Source organism: Perca flavescens, chromosome 14 (genome assembly GCF_004354835.1).
Source record: "Perca flavescens isolate YP-PL-M2 chromosome 14, PFLA_1.0, whole genome shotgun sequence".
NCBI classification, from domain to species: domain Eukaryota; kingdom Metazoa; phylum Chordata; class Actinopteri; order Perciformes; family Percidae; genus Perca; species Perca flavescens.
The window spans coordinates 19,628,756-19,644,464 of record NC_041344.1 but is presented as its reverse complement, the minus strand read 5'-3'; the positions used below and the strand labels follow the sequence as shown (position 1 = coordinate 19,644,464).

Genomic DNA, 15,709 nt, shown 5'->3' with positions numbered 1-15,709 from the left:
CTCGCAGAGAGGAGTGTTGGCCCCCTCTACAGGAGAAGACGCAAACATTTTAAAAGATGTGGCTCTGAAAATCACTGTGATGTTAGCCACGAGTTCATAAGAGAGGTATAAAGCAGATATTTTAATTTAGATGCACACGTGTTTAAGTGTCCATGTGCGCATAAAGCAAGTGATCTAAATTGATCTCTAAGATTGCACCAGTAGTGGAGTAAGTAGATGTAAAACAAGAACAATGCATGCACAGTTGTGCAGGTTCTCACTAATCCTACATGATTACAAAAAACTATGCACTCCAGAAGGCTCCTGTCTTCCAGGAACACCTTAGTATTTCAGAAAGTAAGTACTGGTCAGTATAATTTTCTATTGATCCATTAAATGTATGTATGTATGTATGTATGTATGTATGTATGTATGTATGTATGTATGTATGTATGTATGTATGTATGTATATATATATATATATATATATATATATATATATATATATATATATATATATATATATATATATATATACACACACACACACACAGTACAGGCCATACAGTACAAGTTTGGACACACCTCATTCAATGTGTTTATTTTCATGACTATTTACATTGTAGATTCTCACTGAAGGCATCAAAACTATGAATGAACACATATGGAATTATGTACTTAAGAAAAAAGTGTGAAATAACTGAAAACATGTCTTATATTTTAGATTATTCAAAGTAGCCCCCCTTTGCTTTTTTTGATAACTCTGCAAACCCTTGGTGTTCTCTCAATGAGCTTTATGAGGTAGTCACCTGAAATGGTTTTCACTTCACAGGTGGGCTTTGTCAGGGTTAATTAGTGGAAGTTTTTCTCTTATTGATAAAAAAGCAAAGGGTGGCTACTTTAAAGAATCTAAAATATAAGACATGTTTTCAGTTATTTCACACTTTTTTCTTAAGTACATAATTCCATATGTGTTCATTCATAGTTTTGATGCCTTCAGTGAGAATCTACAATGTAAATAAAAAGGAAACGCATTGAATGAGAAAGTGTGTCCAAACTTTTGGCCTGTACTGTGTATATGTATGTATGTATGTATGAATATATTATTTATCTGAATAAACATAGATTTGTACATATATTCTAAGTTGATACCATTACATTCTCTCCTCAAAGAACCACTTTTGGAGGAGGATGTCAGAGCAGGGTTGGAGGGAAGGGGCTGGTGTCCCGTTGTCGGTCTTGTCTACCGCCTGAACACACTTCTGGCTCACCGCGTGGTACAGGCTCCCGTCCTGAAAACAGCCAAAGTTGGAAAACATGCAGTATGAAGAAAGGTAATATTATAGTGCTAAAAGACAATAGTTACGTGTTGGTTAATCACTCAAATGGCCAACAAGTAGTTAAAATAGTAGCCATTACCGCTATACAATACATATACATCCTCAGTCAGTATGGATAGGATCTTAATCATTTTTCATAAATCATGATATATCTTCAACACTGTTTTAAGAGCACGAAAAGCGTACTATTGGATGCATTTACATAATGTGGTTTAGCTGCTGCCATTAGTGTGGTGTGGCCATAGACTGTTAATATTAATGGACAGAGTATGTGTGACGTCACCCATTGGTTTGTGGAGATCTGCTATCCGTTGCCGAGTTTGCCGTTATGGGCGCAGCCATCCTGGTTGCGGATGTGACGATTTTAGACGAGAGGGAGGAGCCATGTTACGTTACACACTTTCACTGGCAATCACATCATAGCCACGCCCTAAAACACCACCTGCTTTATCGCCGATTTTAAAATCAACGAGACCATAATTAAAAAAAATGAACATCATTCTGTGTTGCAGAAGACTTAAAACTAGCGATTGAGACCATAAACTCATGAAAATGTTTACTGAGGTAATAAATCAAGTTAGAAGTGGGTCACGTTCTCATAGACTTCTAACCAACCTCCTTTTGCAACCGCATGTGTCGCCCCCTGCTGGAATTCAGATAGAATGCAGGTTTAAGTCACTTCCGCATTTGCAGCACTTTGCCGAACCGGATGCGTTGTCCATTAATATTAACAGTCTATGGGTGTGACTACACTGGACACATGCTAAACAACTTGCAGCACAGCGTGGTGAATACCCAGCTTGCTGATGCTCTGTGATTTACAGTTTAGTATCAGCAACACTTTGGCTCAACAACTGTGGAGTAGCTCAGCTATGTGCTTGACATGACTGACTGTGGCATGAATTCGATTTTTTGGACATGGCGGGGGACTTTGTGATTCAATTCTTTCAGCTAACAGCCTTTTTTAACAGTGAGATTTTCAGAAAGAAAATCATCACAGTAGCTTTATTTTTGACCCTGCCCTTGTATGGGGTAAAAGCATATCTGCACCTACTGTATGAGCAGAGGGTCTGTAACAGCAAGAGAAAGCAGAAAGAGGTGAGGTTTGTAGGTGACTGGATGGGTGTCTTCTACAGCAAGTGCGATTTGGTTCCTAGCATATGTGGTGTAAAGCAAACGGGATGTAATACATATTAAATAATGTGGACCGATGAACAAGAAGTCAGAGAAAATTCAAAGGGAAACTGTTTTGTGGGCTTCAACTCAGATATGTTACACTTCTCATTCTCTCGCAGACAGCGACTCAAAAACACTCTAATCTGCACTTCCACTGAAAGCATGTCACTTCCTGTCTCATTACTCTGTCACTACTGTCTGGCAACAAACACTGCCTATTTAGGTAAATCAGGACTTAATAGATACAGATATATTTACTAAAATTGAATTCCCCTATTGAAGGATTGATAAGTTGCTTCTTTCTTGCTTTCTAAAAACAGAAATATACTCCTTACCTCTCTGAAGATAAATTTCTGGTCTGGAGGTATATGCTGCCCCCTTTTTTTACACCGTTGGAGAGTCAGGTACGTGCTGATGTTGTCACCCACAACGCATCCAGCAGGTTCCCTCGTGTTATAGCGGATCTCACCGTCCGTGGAGTATTCAAAGAACTGCGGGAGGACGAAACAGCTCTAAATCTTTTCATGCACAATTGTGTCATGCCAAATAAAAGATGAATGGAAACATTCTATTCAGATTTCTTTTCAAGGAAAGGTTTAATATCGCCAAATTGTTTCTGCTGATGAAGAAATGAGAGTAAAAGAAAGATCTGGTTTGACTCAATTCACTTCAACTCAACTGATGGAAGGACAACTTGCATTTAGCTTTTGCAATATTTCAGTTATAACAGAAGAAGGTAGTTTTAATCACCGTCAGAGAATCCGTACAAGCTGTGTGACTCAGAAGGAAAAGACACACACACAATTTGTTATGTGTTGACTGCATTATCATACTGCTCTGCATGTTGCAGAAAGGCAGAATCACTCCACTTTTTTCATTTTCATTCATAGTATACGCACGCACACACACACACACACACACACACACACCACCTTTAATTCATAGAGTGTGTGTGTGTGTATACTATGAATGAAAATGAAAAAAGTGGAGTGATTCTGCCTTTCTGCAACACGCAGAGCAGTATGATAACGCAGACAACACAAGCACTGCTGAGCCCCCGCGTCCTACAGCCGAAACATCAGTGTGTGTCCACAGAGGGCTGCTGGAATAACAATGGAAAAGTACAGAGTGCTTTCTGGACTACTGTCAACCACAAAGGATAAAGGCATTTGCAAAAGCACTCTCCTTTGTATCAACAAGGACAACATATCATTTTTGAACCTGGGATAGGCAAACTAGGCCACTATTCCCAGGTTTGTAAGATCACAACTTTACCAAATATTTGTTATGTGGTAAAGTGGAAAAAAAAAAAAAAAAAAAAAAGCAACTAGATGGGAAACATAAGACTCTAGTTCTCAAGTAAAACAAATTAAGACATTTTAATGCCCATTAACAGAATCAAGTGACTTTTCACCAGACAATAAATCAAGAAACTTTTTATGGCTGATGGCCTGAAAGACTGACATCCATTACCTGGTTCTGACCCATGCCGTGACACGGGTAGAGGATGACCCTTTGGCCCACCACTACGTGTTCATCTACTGGGTTGTAGTCAAAACAATGTTGAGTCTTGCCGCGGTTCTTCAGCTATTATGAGCAAAAGCAAGTCATGTCAATATATATTTACAGATATTGATCAAATATAGCTTACGGTCATACATGGGTGAGGAAAATCATGCCAAAGTTAATTATTGTAATGATATATCACACCTTTAACTTTTCTTTTGATACGTTTCTCGTCTGCACTGCTTAGCTTCATTGGATTCAATCAAACTGGTAAGAATTGGTACACGTACACTGCCAATCAGCGACTCAGATGTGTTCTTACCATTCCAAACATGCCTGGCCGATCCTCTGGGACGTGAATATCAGGGTAAACATTATCCAGATACCACTTGAAGCTCTTACAGCCCAGCTTCTCTCGGAGCTTCTTCCGCTCGCTCACATCTCCAAAGGCCTCCTAAAAAAAAAAAATTACCGCAAATCACATTTCCACCTTATTATTTTAATTCCATCTTTCTGCCATGATAACCTGAGGCTCAAAACAATAATAGGAGGAACAGAAATTCTTTAATATGGATATTCCATGATGATAAGTATCAATCAATGGCATCTTATATTCAAATAAAGACCTCATGTGTGTACGCTCTTGACGCATTCAGCGTCAGACAGCTGCAGTGTCAGAGGATATATTCATGGCATAGTTCCGTGCTGAAATGGTATACAATAGCACCATCTATAGTTGTTCCATAACTCTACACAACCACATCCCTAATAATAACACACCTTCAAACAAACGGAAAACCATTCTTACATCACAGTCAAACAGGACCAAGAGGATGGACTTGTGTTATGAGTGTGTGTATGTCAGTAAATGCTAACAATATGGGAGTGCTTATGGAAATGCCCTAATGCATTCATATTTACACATACACACCACAGTGATCGGGACTTTTCACTAAACATGATCACTGTACAGTGCAGGAAGTCTCCAATCTGATTTGTGGCTGAGCATATGCTCACCACACCTTCGCTGCAGCAACACTGCAAGATGATGGATGTTGGTGGTTTGCCCAATTACAGCTATTGGCCCATCATCAATTTATTTACTCAAGTGACAGATCCCCAAAGGACAGAGAGTCAGTCGTCAATGGGAGGGACCAGTAAGGTTCGTCAGTGGACACTGAGGGCCGGTGTGGACCACTACCATAGACTGTAAAAACAAACTCTGACCTCTAGATGCTTCTTGTTCTTCAGTGACCCCTAACTGATCCATATACTGGATTGTCATTGGACTGCTAGTTGTCAATGTACAAGACTGACTCGATTAAAATTAGCCATCAACACATGTATTAGACTGACTAAAGTTACCTAGATTGTGGGCTAGAAACCAAATTAGGACTAAAAGGGTGAAGACTTACTATAGTCATTCCAGACCTCAAGTACTAATTTACACAAATAAACAGCTCGCTACCTGACTGCATCTCTGGCAAAGGAAGTCAATTGATCCTGAAGGGACAAAAGCTTCCACTTTGACAATGTCTGCTAGCTCCAACAGATTTTATCTTAAGAAATGTCTCACTAAAAACTCACTAAACTGCTGAAAATGCCAGGAAAACAACTGACAAAATAACTGAAAAAAATTAAAGTGAGATAAGGCCGTCTCATTTAATATAATATATGGCAAAATGGTGTATGTATGTATGTGTCTATCTATAAGCAGCAGTGTTCATTATGGACTTTTTGGGTTTGCGAAGTCACTGCAAGGTTGGCAAGGCAACGTCCTCTCAGGGAGATGAGCACCACCTGATATGTGTTTATAGAGAGCTTCTCCTCTTAAATACACTGACACACACTGGCCCGGCCCAGCCCATGTCAAGCCCAGTCACACACACACACACACAGGGCACCCCCATGAGTTAGAATGATCTCATCCTTCCAAGGACAGGTGGGTGACACCCGTTGGAACTGAATGACACGGAAAGGTGGTAATCACACACCGGAATGCCCATGTCACCTTGGGTGTCTGCCGCTCATGTATCCCAAGTGTCACTTAATCAGGTGAGCTTTTACACCACAGTGGGAGTGCAGAGGGAGTGAGTGAGTATGTATGTATGTATGTATGTATGTATCTATGTATGTGTGTGTGTGTGTGTGTGTGTGTGTGTGTGTGTGTGTGTGTGTGTGTGTGTGTGTGCGTGTGTGTACATTGGTGAAATCAGTATTGTGATGAGTGCAGCTGTCTTCCCAATACTCTACAAAGTAAACAAATCATTCAATCATCAATATGCTGTAACGTTTGCTTAAAATAGTTTAAAATAGTTGTATTGGACACCACTACGGTAGCATATATAGATGCACACCATCTGTGCAGACTCACCAGTCGTGCGTGGGGGGTTTCGATGGTAGTAGACCTCTTTGTATTCATCCATCCAGACCTCAGCGGCTCTCACACTGTTTGCCAGAGCTTTGCTTCGTGAGTAAGGGGCCTTTTTAGGGAACACATGACCCACATGGGAGCATGGGTGAACCTCCAGGCTGCCCCCACACTGCCAAATCTAAGAGACATCAACAACACCACCACGAGGATTTGGTTAGCCTGTCCGCCATGATTCAATCATTCAACACAAAGCACAGCCTTGTTGTGGAGGGACCTCAGAACCAAAAAAAGCTGTTTTCCTGTTGAAGGGAAATACGTTTGGTTCCCTCCCTTTGGGATATTGCGGTTATTGAAGAAAAGTGATGTTGAAATTCTTCCCTGCAATTAAAGTAATAAAATTGTTGGTCTGTTTTCACTGGTTGTTTAAGTAATAATTCTTCCAGGATGGTTTTCACAGCAAATGAGTAATTACAAGATTCGGTCTTCTTGGTAAATGTAAACCAGATCTTGACGCCTTTTTAGTGCTGTGTGTAGCTAAAATGTGCATATTTCATTTCAATATGGAGACAGTATATCATTTGTGCCTATTTTGCATAAAGTAGGGCCTTACACACGCGGAATACATGTACATACAACTCCCAAAAATAATGTCTTACCCTAAAAGAGAATTCCAGGTTCTCTCCTCCCCACACCTCCATCCCTGTGTCGTATGTCCCCAGGTAATGGAAGTAGTTCCTGCTCACAGCAAACAGGCCACCTGCCATAGTAGGAGATCTGAGGAGAAAAAAAACATATTAGATGATCATTTCCCTGCATCTTAAAAATTGTGTTTTATCTGGATGAGACAAGTGATATATATCAGTTTTAGTATTGGCTGACAGTAGTACTATAAGTACTAATGTAGAGCCTATTCTGTAAAGTTATTCAAAAGTGTCCACGTGTGATTTCTCTTCTCAACACGTCCCGTAGACACACCTGATGACATCAATGGACGAGCGACGGCGTTTCTGTTCATAATCTGGGATAACGTGCCAAGTGAAGACCAACCGCCAATCAAACCCCCCAATCTGGGGTTCACCAGAGTTCCCTAAATACTCAAAGGTGTTCCAGTCGATCACATCAATGACAGGACACACCACGGCCGACGGCTCCTCTTTGATCCTGGACGAGAAAGGAGAGAAAAGCTGTTCACAGGGAGAAGCAGTGCTACGAAGCAAGAAAAAAAAATGTGTTTATCTCAAATGTCTGTGTCAACTTGTTGTGCTGCCATGCTCTAAAGCGAGCGCAGTTACTGAGTCAGATACATAACAGCCCTCCTTTAGCTGGCTGGGAGCGGGGGGTGGGGGAGGGGGGGAATTCAGTGCTTTACTCTGTGACACTTCAGTTGTGCTAAAAGACTTTCAAACTATAAGGCCACACTTTGACAAATACTCAGAGAAAGAGTCAATTGTCCTGCTGAGGGTGTTCGAACCTGTGGAGCAGGGGCTCTAACCAGCCTTCATGGCACTCGCAGTGACAGTCCAGGAAGGTCAGCACATCACCCGTGGTAATGGACGCCCCGAGCAACCGGGCCCGCACCAACCCCTCCCTCTTGGTGGCCCGGATCAGACGCACCTTCCTCAATCCTGAGATGTACTTCTCCAGTGGCTCCTTAAGATGAGCTTCAGGAAATAAACAAACAAAACAAAGTCTGAGAGAGAGAGAGAGAGAGAGAGATATACACTACCGGTCAAAAGTTTGGGGTCACTTAGAAATTTCCATTCCACTCCATTCCAGACAATACCTGCTGAGATCAGTTGCATTGTTTTTTTAATCAGAACAGCAGTTTTCAGATTACATTATGTGCTTACATAATTGCTAAAGGGTTCTCAACTGTTGTAGAAAGAAGTGGCTGAAGAAATGCTTGAAATCCATGTTTTTTGGTCTAAACGTCATACTCAAATTAAAAGTGGTACAGCTCCCATATACTTTGACACTCAGGGGTATGCCTGATATCATTGGAAAGGAAACATTCTCAAGTTTTTGTTACAAGTGTCAGGGCGATTCTAGGCCTTACTGACACAGAGTTACAGAGGCTAGAATGGAGGGGTTTTATTTCCGTCCAAGTCATACATCTGTAAAGTGATTAGAATACACTGCTGTAAACACATTTGACAGGTGACAGACGCCACAGGGCATTAGCCATGTCTCAGCTTACTACAGAAACAATCCAGACACCAAAAGACTCAAAAAATGGATTTTATATGATTTCTTTCTACAGATATGTCTGTGCGTTTTTTTATTTCCATTTGAAAAGTGCAAAGAAAAAAGCCCAAAAACTACAAAATACAACAATTCTCAAATACACAAACACACCCACATCAATCACCTTTCCAATGATATCAGGCACACCCCTGAGTGTCAAAGTATATGGGAGCTGTACCACTTTTAATTTGGGTATGACATTTAGACCAAAAAACATGGATTTCAAGCATTTCTTCAGCCACTTCTGTCTACAACAGTTGAGAACCCTTTAGCAATTATGTAAGCACATAATGTAATCTGAAAACTGCTGTTCTGATTAAAAAAACAATGCAACTGATCTCAGCTGGTATTGTGTCTGGAATGGAGTGGAATGGAAATTTCTAAGTGACCCCAAACTTTTGACCGGTAGTGTAGATAGATAGATAGATAGATAGATAGATAGATAGATATACATTGATGTGTGTGTGTGTGTGTGTGTGTGTGTGTGTGTGTGTGTGTGTGTGTGTGTGTGTGTGTGTGTGTGTGTGTGTGTAAGGCCATGTTTGTATTGAGAGCAGTTGTGTTTCTCAAAATCACTTCAAACATTAAATGATGAAATGGAACAAGGACAACGAGCATAGCAAAGCAATTACTATCTGCTGCCAGGTTTTGATAGCAGCTGGTAAAGCGGAGTAAGAGTAGAACAGTGTTTAATAAGAGTGTTTGATTCACGATTACTATACTCCGATCATCCACCAGGTGTCTTGTCACTAAAATAACAGTACTTGGATGGGTTTGAATAATAAAATTGGCGTTGGTAGTGATCTCATTAATCTGTGGTTCTTAAACAGACCGTCAGCCCTCCCTATATGCTGTTGTGATGAGGCCGGCTACACACTGGCTGCGTGGCGTGAGCGTGGCTTGAGCGTGGCGTTTCTGTTGCTTGTCAGCTGCGTGGATTTATCTATGTCTTTACACACCAGAAACGTGTCTGACGCGGTGCTGCTGCTGCTAGCCTTGTCGGTACACATGTACAGTATCTCACAATAGTGAGTACACCCCTCACATTTTAGTAAATATTTCATTATATCTTTTAATGGGACAACACTGAAGAAATGACACTTTGCTACAATGTAAAGTATTAAGTTCACAGCTTGTATAACAGTGTAAATGTGCAGTCCCCTCAAAATAACTCAACATACAGCCATTAATGTCTAAACCGCTGGCAACAAAATCTCTCTGTCACTGAGTTGAAACAGATCTCATTTTGACTTGTGTATTCAAAGTACTGAAGCGGAAGAAAGACCTGGTTATGTGATTACTTTGGAAAGAAACACAACTGCAAAAACAGCAGTGACTGCGAGTGAAACACGGCTCGGCCTCCTTTCCATTTGTTTTGGTACATCTCGCTTTCTACCTTAATCTCTCTGCTTTACTAAGAAAGCCTTTCAACAAGCACAATAGTGCAGTTTGGCATGTTTTTTTCCTACTAGGATTACAGGATGTTTTCCTCTTACGCTGTTGTGGCATCAAGTCCTGGCTAAGCCCCTATTATTGCATGGCGTGTCTGCGTTTTGCGTCAAAAGGACCTCATCAGTAAAGACGTGAACACAAACTCAACCCTCCCCTCTGTGCTGTCATTTCAACATTCTGGCCCGTCGCGACGAAAGATGCAGCCAATGTTCGGGCTGAGGGAGAGGCAGGCATTGCTTCATTTATACCGTCATGAGCTTATACGTTTTAGAATGCTCTATAGTTTTTAGATCCCTTAAGGTGATTCATTCAGTCTGCGTACAAAAGACAAAACAATGAAGGACTTCAAATTAGAACACACTCACGTCCTTGACAATAAATCCCTCTTTAGTTCATCTGCAACTGGCCACACTGGTCCTTCCAATTAGAGTCTGATCATTAGCACTATGCTTGAAACAATTTACTACACCGCCAATTTACATTGATGCAATTTACATGTATACGGTCATTAATTATTATAATTTTGCAAGATGTTTTTGTATCTTCATATGGAAGAAGAATTGCCCAGACACACAGCATCGATATCTGTGAGTCTATCTGGATGCATATTCAGTTCCCCTTTATCTACATCTTGGATTCACCACCTGTCACTAACTTCCTGGATCTCTGTTTGACTTTCCTAATTGCCAACATGTCAGTCTGTCCTCCTCTCTTCTATTTACCTGACAAACCGGTGATTGCCACCTGTCTATGTGCCTCATGGTGTGTCCCTCTGACAACCTTTCTGTCCTTTCGGACTGTCAATCAGCCAGGCTGCCTTCCCACAGCCCCATCTGCCTGTCCATTAGGGCTGCACAATTGTATCGAAATCGCAATATGGACTAGTGGGGGGGGGGCGCAATATTTGTTAATGCCAAAATATGTGTCAAACCATTCTGAATTAACTATTGTGGTGCTGCAGAGACGTCCCGGCCTACGAATCGTAACCTACAGATTAAAGGAAAAAATCTTTGTTTGGTACAGATCCTCGCAAAAAATCACACTATAATCATTTTAATTTCTTTCAATGTTAATAATTTTCAATGAAAATGAGAATAATGATACAAAAACGATCATTCCCCTCCAATATTGTGAATCATATCGCAATCGCTATATATCAGTCAAAATAATTGCAATTAGATATTTTCCTCATATCGTGCAGCCCTACTGTCCATCAGTCTGTCTCAGTCTCCCTCCATCAGTCATGCGCTCGTACCTCTATCACTATAGTCGTCCACCAGCACCACCTCTTTCAGCAGGATGTCGGGCGACGTCTCCAGCACGCTGTGGACTGTCCTCAACAGGGTGGACCAGGCCTCGTTATAGAAGGCGATGACTACGGAGGTTGTCGGCAGGGACCGGTAGTCATACTTCAGCTCTTTGCAACTGCAACATAAGGATCATTTACATGTAAGTGGACTGAAACGGAGGAAGTGAAGCTGGGTAACTGGGTTAAAACTGCACACTGACATCTTGGTCAAAGGTCCCATGGCATGAAAATTTCACTTTATGGAGGTTTTTTAACATTAATATGACTTCCCCCAGCCTGCCTATGGTCCCCCGGTGGCTAGAAATGGTGATAGGTGTAAACCGAGCCCTGGGTATCTTGCTCTGCCTTTGAGAAAATGAAAGCTCAGATGGGCCGATCTGGAATCTTGCTCCTTATGAGGTCATAAGGAGCAAGGTTACCTCCTCTTTCTCTGCTTTGCCCGCCCAGAGAATTTGGCCCACCCATGAGAGAGAGACATCATGGCTTTCAAACGAGCAAAGTTGGTCAAGGACACATCCCCACCCTCCACCTTGCCCCCCCCTCCTCAATAGCTTCAGACACAGAAATGGCACATACTAAGGAAAGCTCATTGGGGACTGGCTTTAGGGGCTGTAATTTTGCACCAAGGCTGAATTTTGGGAAAGAGACTTCAGATACAGTATTAGGGGACCACTAAGGTTTATATAAAAGCATCCAAAGAGCATCATGTCATGGGACCTTTAAATGTGGCTGCAGTGAATACTCAGTTGGCATCAGGGGCGTCGGACTGGGGGGGAAAAGGGGACTGAGTACCCAGGGCCCTCATGTAAGGAGAGCCCAAAAAGATCCTAGAATGAATAGCTGTGGATGCAGGGAGGGGCCCATAGAAAATGCCTTTCTACAGGGCCCAGAATTTTGTGCTACGCCCCAGGTTGGCACAACCAAAAGAAGTGAACACAATAGAAAAACATTCAGATGTGGCAAGCAGCAGTTACTCCCCAACAAAAAATGACTCACTAGTACTACAATGTCTCTTAGATGTGTTATCACTTTATTTTATTATCTTTTAATATGTCCCTTACATTTACTTATATAATTATATTAATAAACATCTTGAATCAATGGAAGTTATTGGGCTGAATATTAGCTATGCTTGGCACCCAAGGTGTATAAATCCCCTTGAACTTTATTACAGTGTGATAATAATAATAATAATAATAATAATAGATTTGCTTTGGTATGGTTGACACCACTCAACTAGCTAGTTACTTACAGAGGGTTCCATCTCTCTGGCAGCCTCCGGTGTAGCGACACTTTATCGCTGACATAAGTGTTAATCTGATGCTTTTTTATGCTTTCCTCCTCTTTTCTTTTCTCCTCTCCGTTCAGATTCAGTTTGACGGCTCTCCCCATTTCACCCAGGGCATTTAAATCCAAAGGGAGCCTCTCGTAGACGGGTTTCTTTAGCTCTTTATTATCCAACTGTCGCTCTCCGGGGGCCTCTCGTCGATTTGTCACCCTCACGTCCGCGGAGTTGTGTCTGGAAAATATTAGATATCCCACCAAAGTGACACCAAAGAAAAACAAAAGTAACTTGGATCGATTCCTTCTTCCGCAGTGTGCCATCGTGTCGCCTTCTTCCTCGGTGCAAACTTGGGTTGAAGTCTCATGCCCTGAGAAGCTGTACTGCGCTGGCAACTAGCTACTACTGGAGTAGTGACCCTTTACCAGCCTCGTCACGTTTCCGTTTGACGACTTCAAGTTTAGTCCGCATTCTTTTAGGCGCAATTAATGCGATTGTACTTAAATTAAGTTTTCTTGCGGTCTGAGAAATGTCCATCTACTAGCTAAGCTAGTGAGTTTTGGTTAAGTTACTTGTTGAGCGGAAACTTAACGTCTTTATCTGGACACTCCTCCCAAGCTCTCTTTAACGGTTTGCTGAAAAGAAGTGTGAAAGGATTAACAAACTGGGATTAGCGATAGTTATCTCCTCGGATTAGCTATAGCTAACCCTACCTACCTACCTAGGCTCCCACTGGAAACCAAACAAATCTAGGTCAAATCAAAAAACCGTCCACTGTTTAGCTAGTTTAGTATGCGTTTAGAACATGTTTCAAAAAGACCCATTTCAACTGAAATTGTCAAGCCGTCCTCAACATTGTGTGTCCAACTACTAACGTTGACTTGTTAAACCGTTAGTGTTAGCTACAGCTGTCCTTAAACACGAGGAAGTTTGCATCCGGGCGGCTACTTGAATTTGAGTTGAAGTTAAACTGTAAAGTGAGCCAAGGTAGCAACTACGTTTTCGGTTTACGAATATCAAAGTAAAATACTGCAGCGTGCCTAAATTATTACAATTAAATCTAACAGCAGGTAAAATACAGTTATTCATTTTTTTTTCTTGGGGTAAATCGAAAAGGTATATTAGCTAGTGGCATATTATAATGGCATACAATGCCATGTTACCTGTATATAGCTATACATTTTCTGAATGTAGCGATAGGCAACACAAATGCACACAGTCTGTGTAGTTTATTATAGGACTGTACCGTAACATTAGTTGCTAGAAAGTTTCTGTTTTCATGGTTAGTTTAATTATAAAAATTAAGGTGCTGTAGTTTTGATTCTAGCTCTCCTGTTTCTGCGCCCCACTATTTTGTCAACACACTTTTAACTTGAAGGCAAAATAGTTCAACCGGAAGCTTCATTTGTTGGCTCCTGTAACTTGACAAATTAGTTTTACACCCGCCAGTGTAGCGGAAGATAAATCTTTTACATGGGGTAAAAAATATTATGGCCTGAGTCTGAGATATTTATTCACGAACAGACAGCCCAAAATACGACACATTTCTAGCTATATATTTTCCCAACACTCTATACCACTCTGAAACCTCTTCACTGTCCCTGGGAGAACCCATTACCCAAGTTTAGAAGTAATTTACCTTGGTACGTGGTCTTATTTCTTATGCCGCCATGCAGTCACTCATATGAAACTGATATGAAAACTCTTGACACTAAAGATGAAATCTGACACAAAATGTATGTTTAAGCAAATTAAAATCCTAAATAATTAAAGCGATCGTTCAAGGCGATAAGGTAATTTGAGTGGCATACTGTTTGATCTACGACTCATATTGTGAAAACTACAAAGAGATACTGGAAGGCAACAAGTCAGCCGGAGTGTTGTAATATATCACGGTAGACTGGGCTTGTCGTGTCTGTCAGAGACACAATATTAATGTTAATGCATGAGGGCGTTTTCAATTAGGACCGGATGATGGATAACATTTTCCATGCAACAGATATTTGGTGCAAACATATTAACAGGGGAATGAAACAATGGTGAACTGCGTATGCACCTTTGGGCTAAGGTATGATTATCTCTGTTGTCACTCCACTACAAGCAGGTATATGTCTGGCATGGACAAAAAAAAAAATACATTTAGCTTTTATTTTTACTTTTATATTTCCTAGGTCTAATACAAAATAAATTGTTCATAATGGAAACGTAAACCATCATAAGCAGTGAAAGAGCTATACCTTAATCACCCATGACGTGATGGAGAGCATTACATTGAACCAAGTCCTTCATTAACTTTTTTTCTGACACAATAGGAAAGTAGTTGATCCTGTCTGTCACACCTCATGTCGGCTGTGTGTGTTGATGACTCTGCTTGAATGTGAGCTTCCTTCGAACAGTAAAAATTAGAGTGTGACAGTCACATTGGGCAAGTGGACGAAAGGCCAGAAATGCAAACACAGCACAACCTAAAGTTGTCAAAGCACTAAATCTATCCTGAAAAGAAAATAACTATGACAAGCACAAAGGTATTGGAGGCAAAAATACCACCAAAGCTGTCATAAGCAATCAAAGGCTTCAATGAATGTGAATGACACTAGCTACAGCAGAGGCCAGTACCTAATCAGATGGATGAAGCAAACTGTTTTACAGATGCCATGTGTGAAAGGGGATAGAGAAAAGTAGATGGAGAAGATGAACTTGCTGCAAGCAGATCCTACAGCTGTAGCTGTTAACAATTACCACCCATACCATGTATAGCATAAATACATAAAAGCATTTGGTCTCAGTGGTTTCCACTATCACCAATTTGAATTCCTTCTCTAACCTTGACCCTGTGGCCATTCTACAGACTGTGGCCTGCAATTAGTGGTCAGTGTTATCAGTACAAATTATTGTTGAATTGAATTATTTGCTTTCCTACCAGTAGGTGGGGCCAAATGACTGTGAATACTGTAATCCATGTCTGAGTGGGGGAAAAGGGGTGCAATGCTGTGTGCAAACCGTAAAAAGAAAAAAATGAAATAAATAAAAGATTTTGCTGTGGCATT

The 15,709-nt window shown here is 41.0% G+C and overlaps 1 protein-coding gene across 1 annotated transcript; it reads right to left on the bottom strand.

Moving 5' to 3' along the window:
• Positions 1–1,014: 1,014 nt before the first annotated feature.
• Positions 1,015–13,632, bottom strand: galnt12 (UDP-N-acetyl-alpha-D-galactosamine:polypeptide N-acetylgalactosaminyltransferase 12). Its single transcript, XM_028597440.1, is given in 11 exon segments — positions 1,015–1,271; positions 2,831–2,986; positions 3,969–4,082; positions 4,324–4,455; positions 6,376–6,390; positions 6,392–6,553; positions 7,032–7,149; positions 7,351–7,536; positions 7,847–8,036; positions 11,327–11,496; positions 12,633–13,632. Coding segments are annotated over 11 exon segments (1,734 nt in total). The 5' UTR covers positions 12,986–13,632; the 3' UTR covers positions 1,015–1,133.
• Between the last annotated feature and the right edge of the window lie 2,077 nt (positions 13,633–15,709).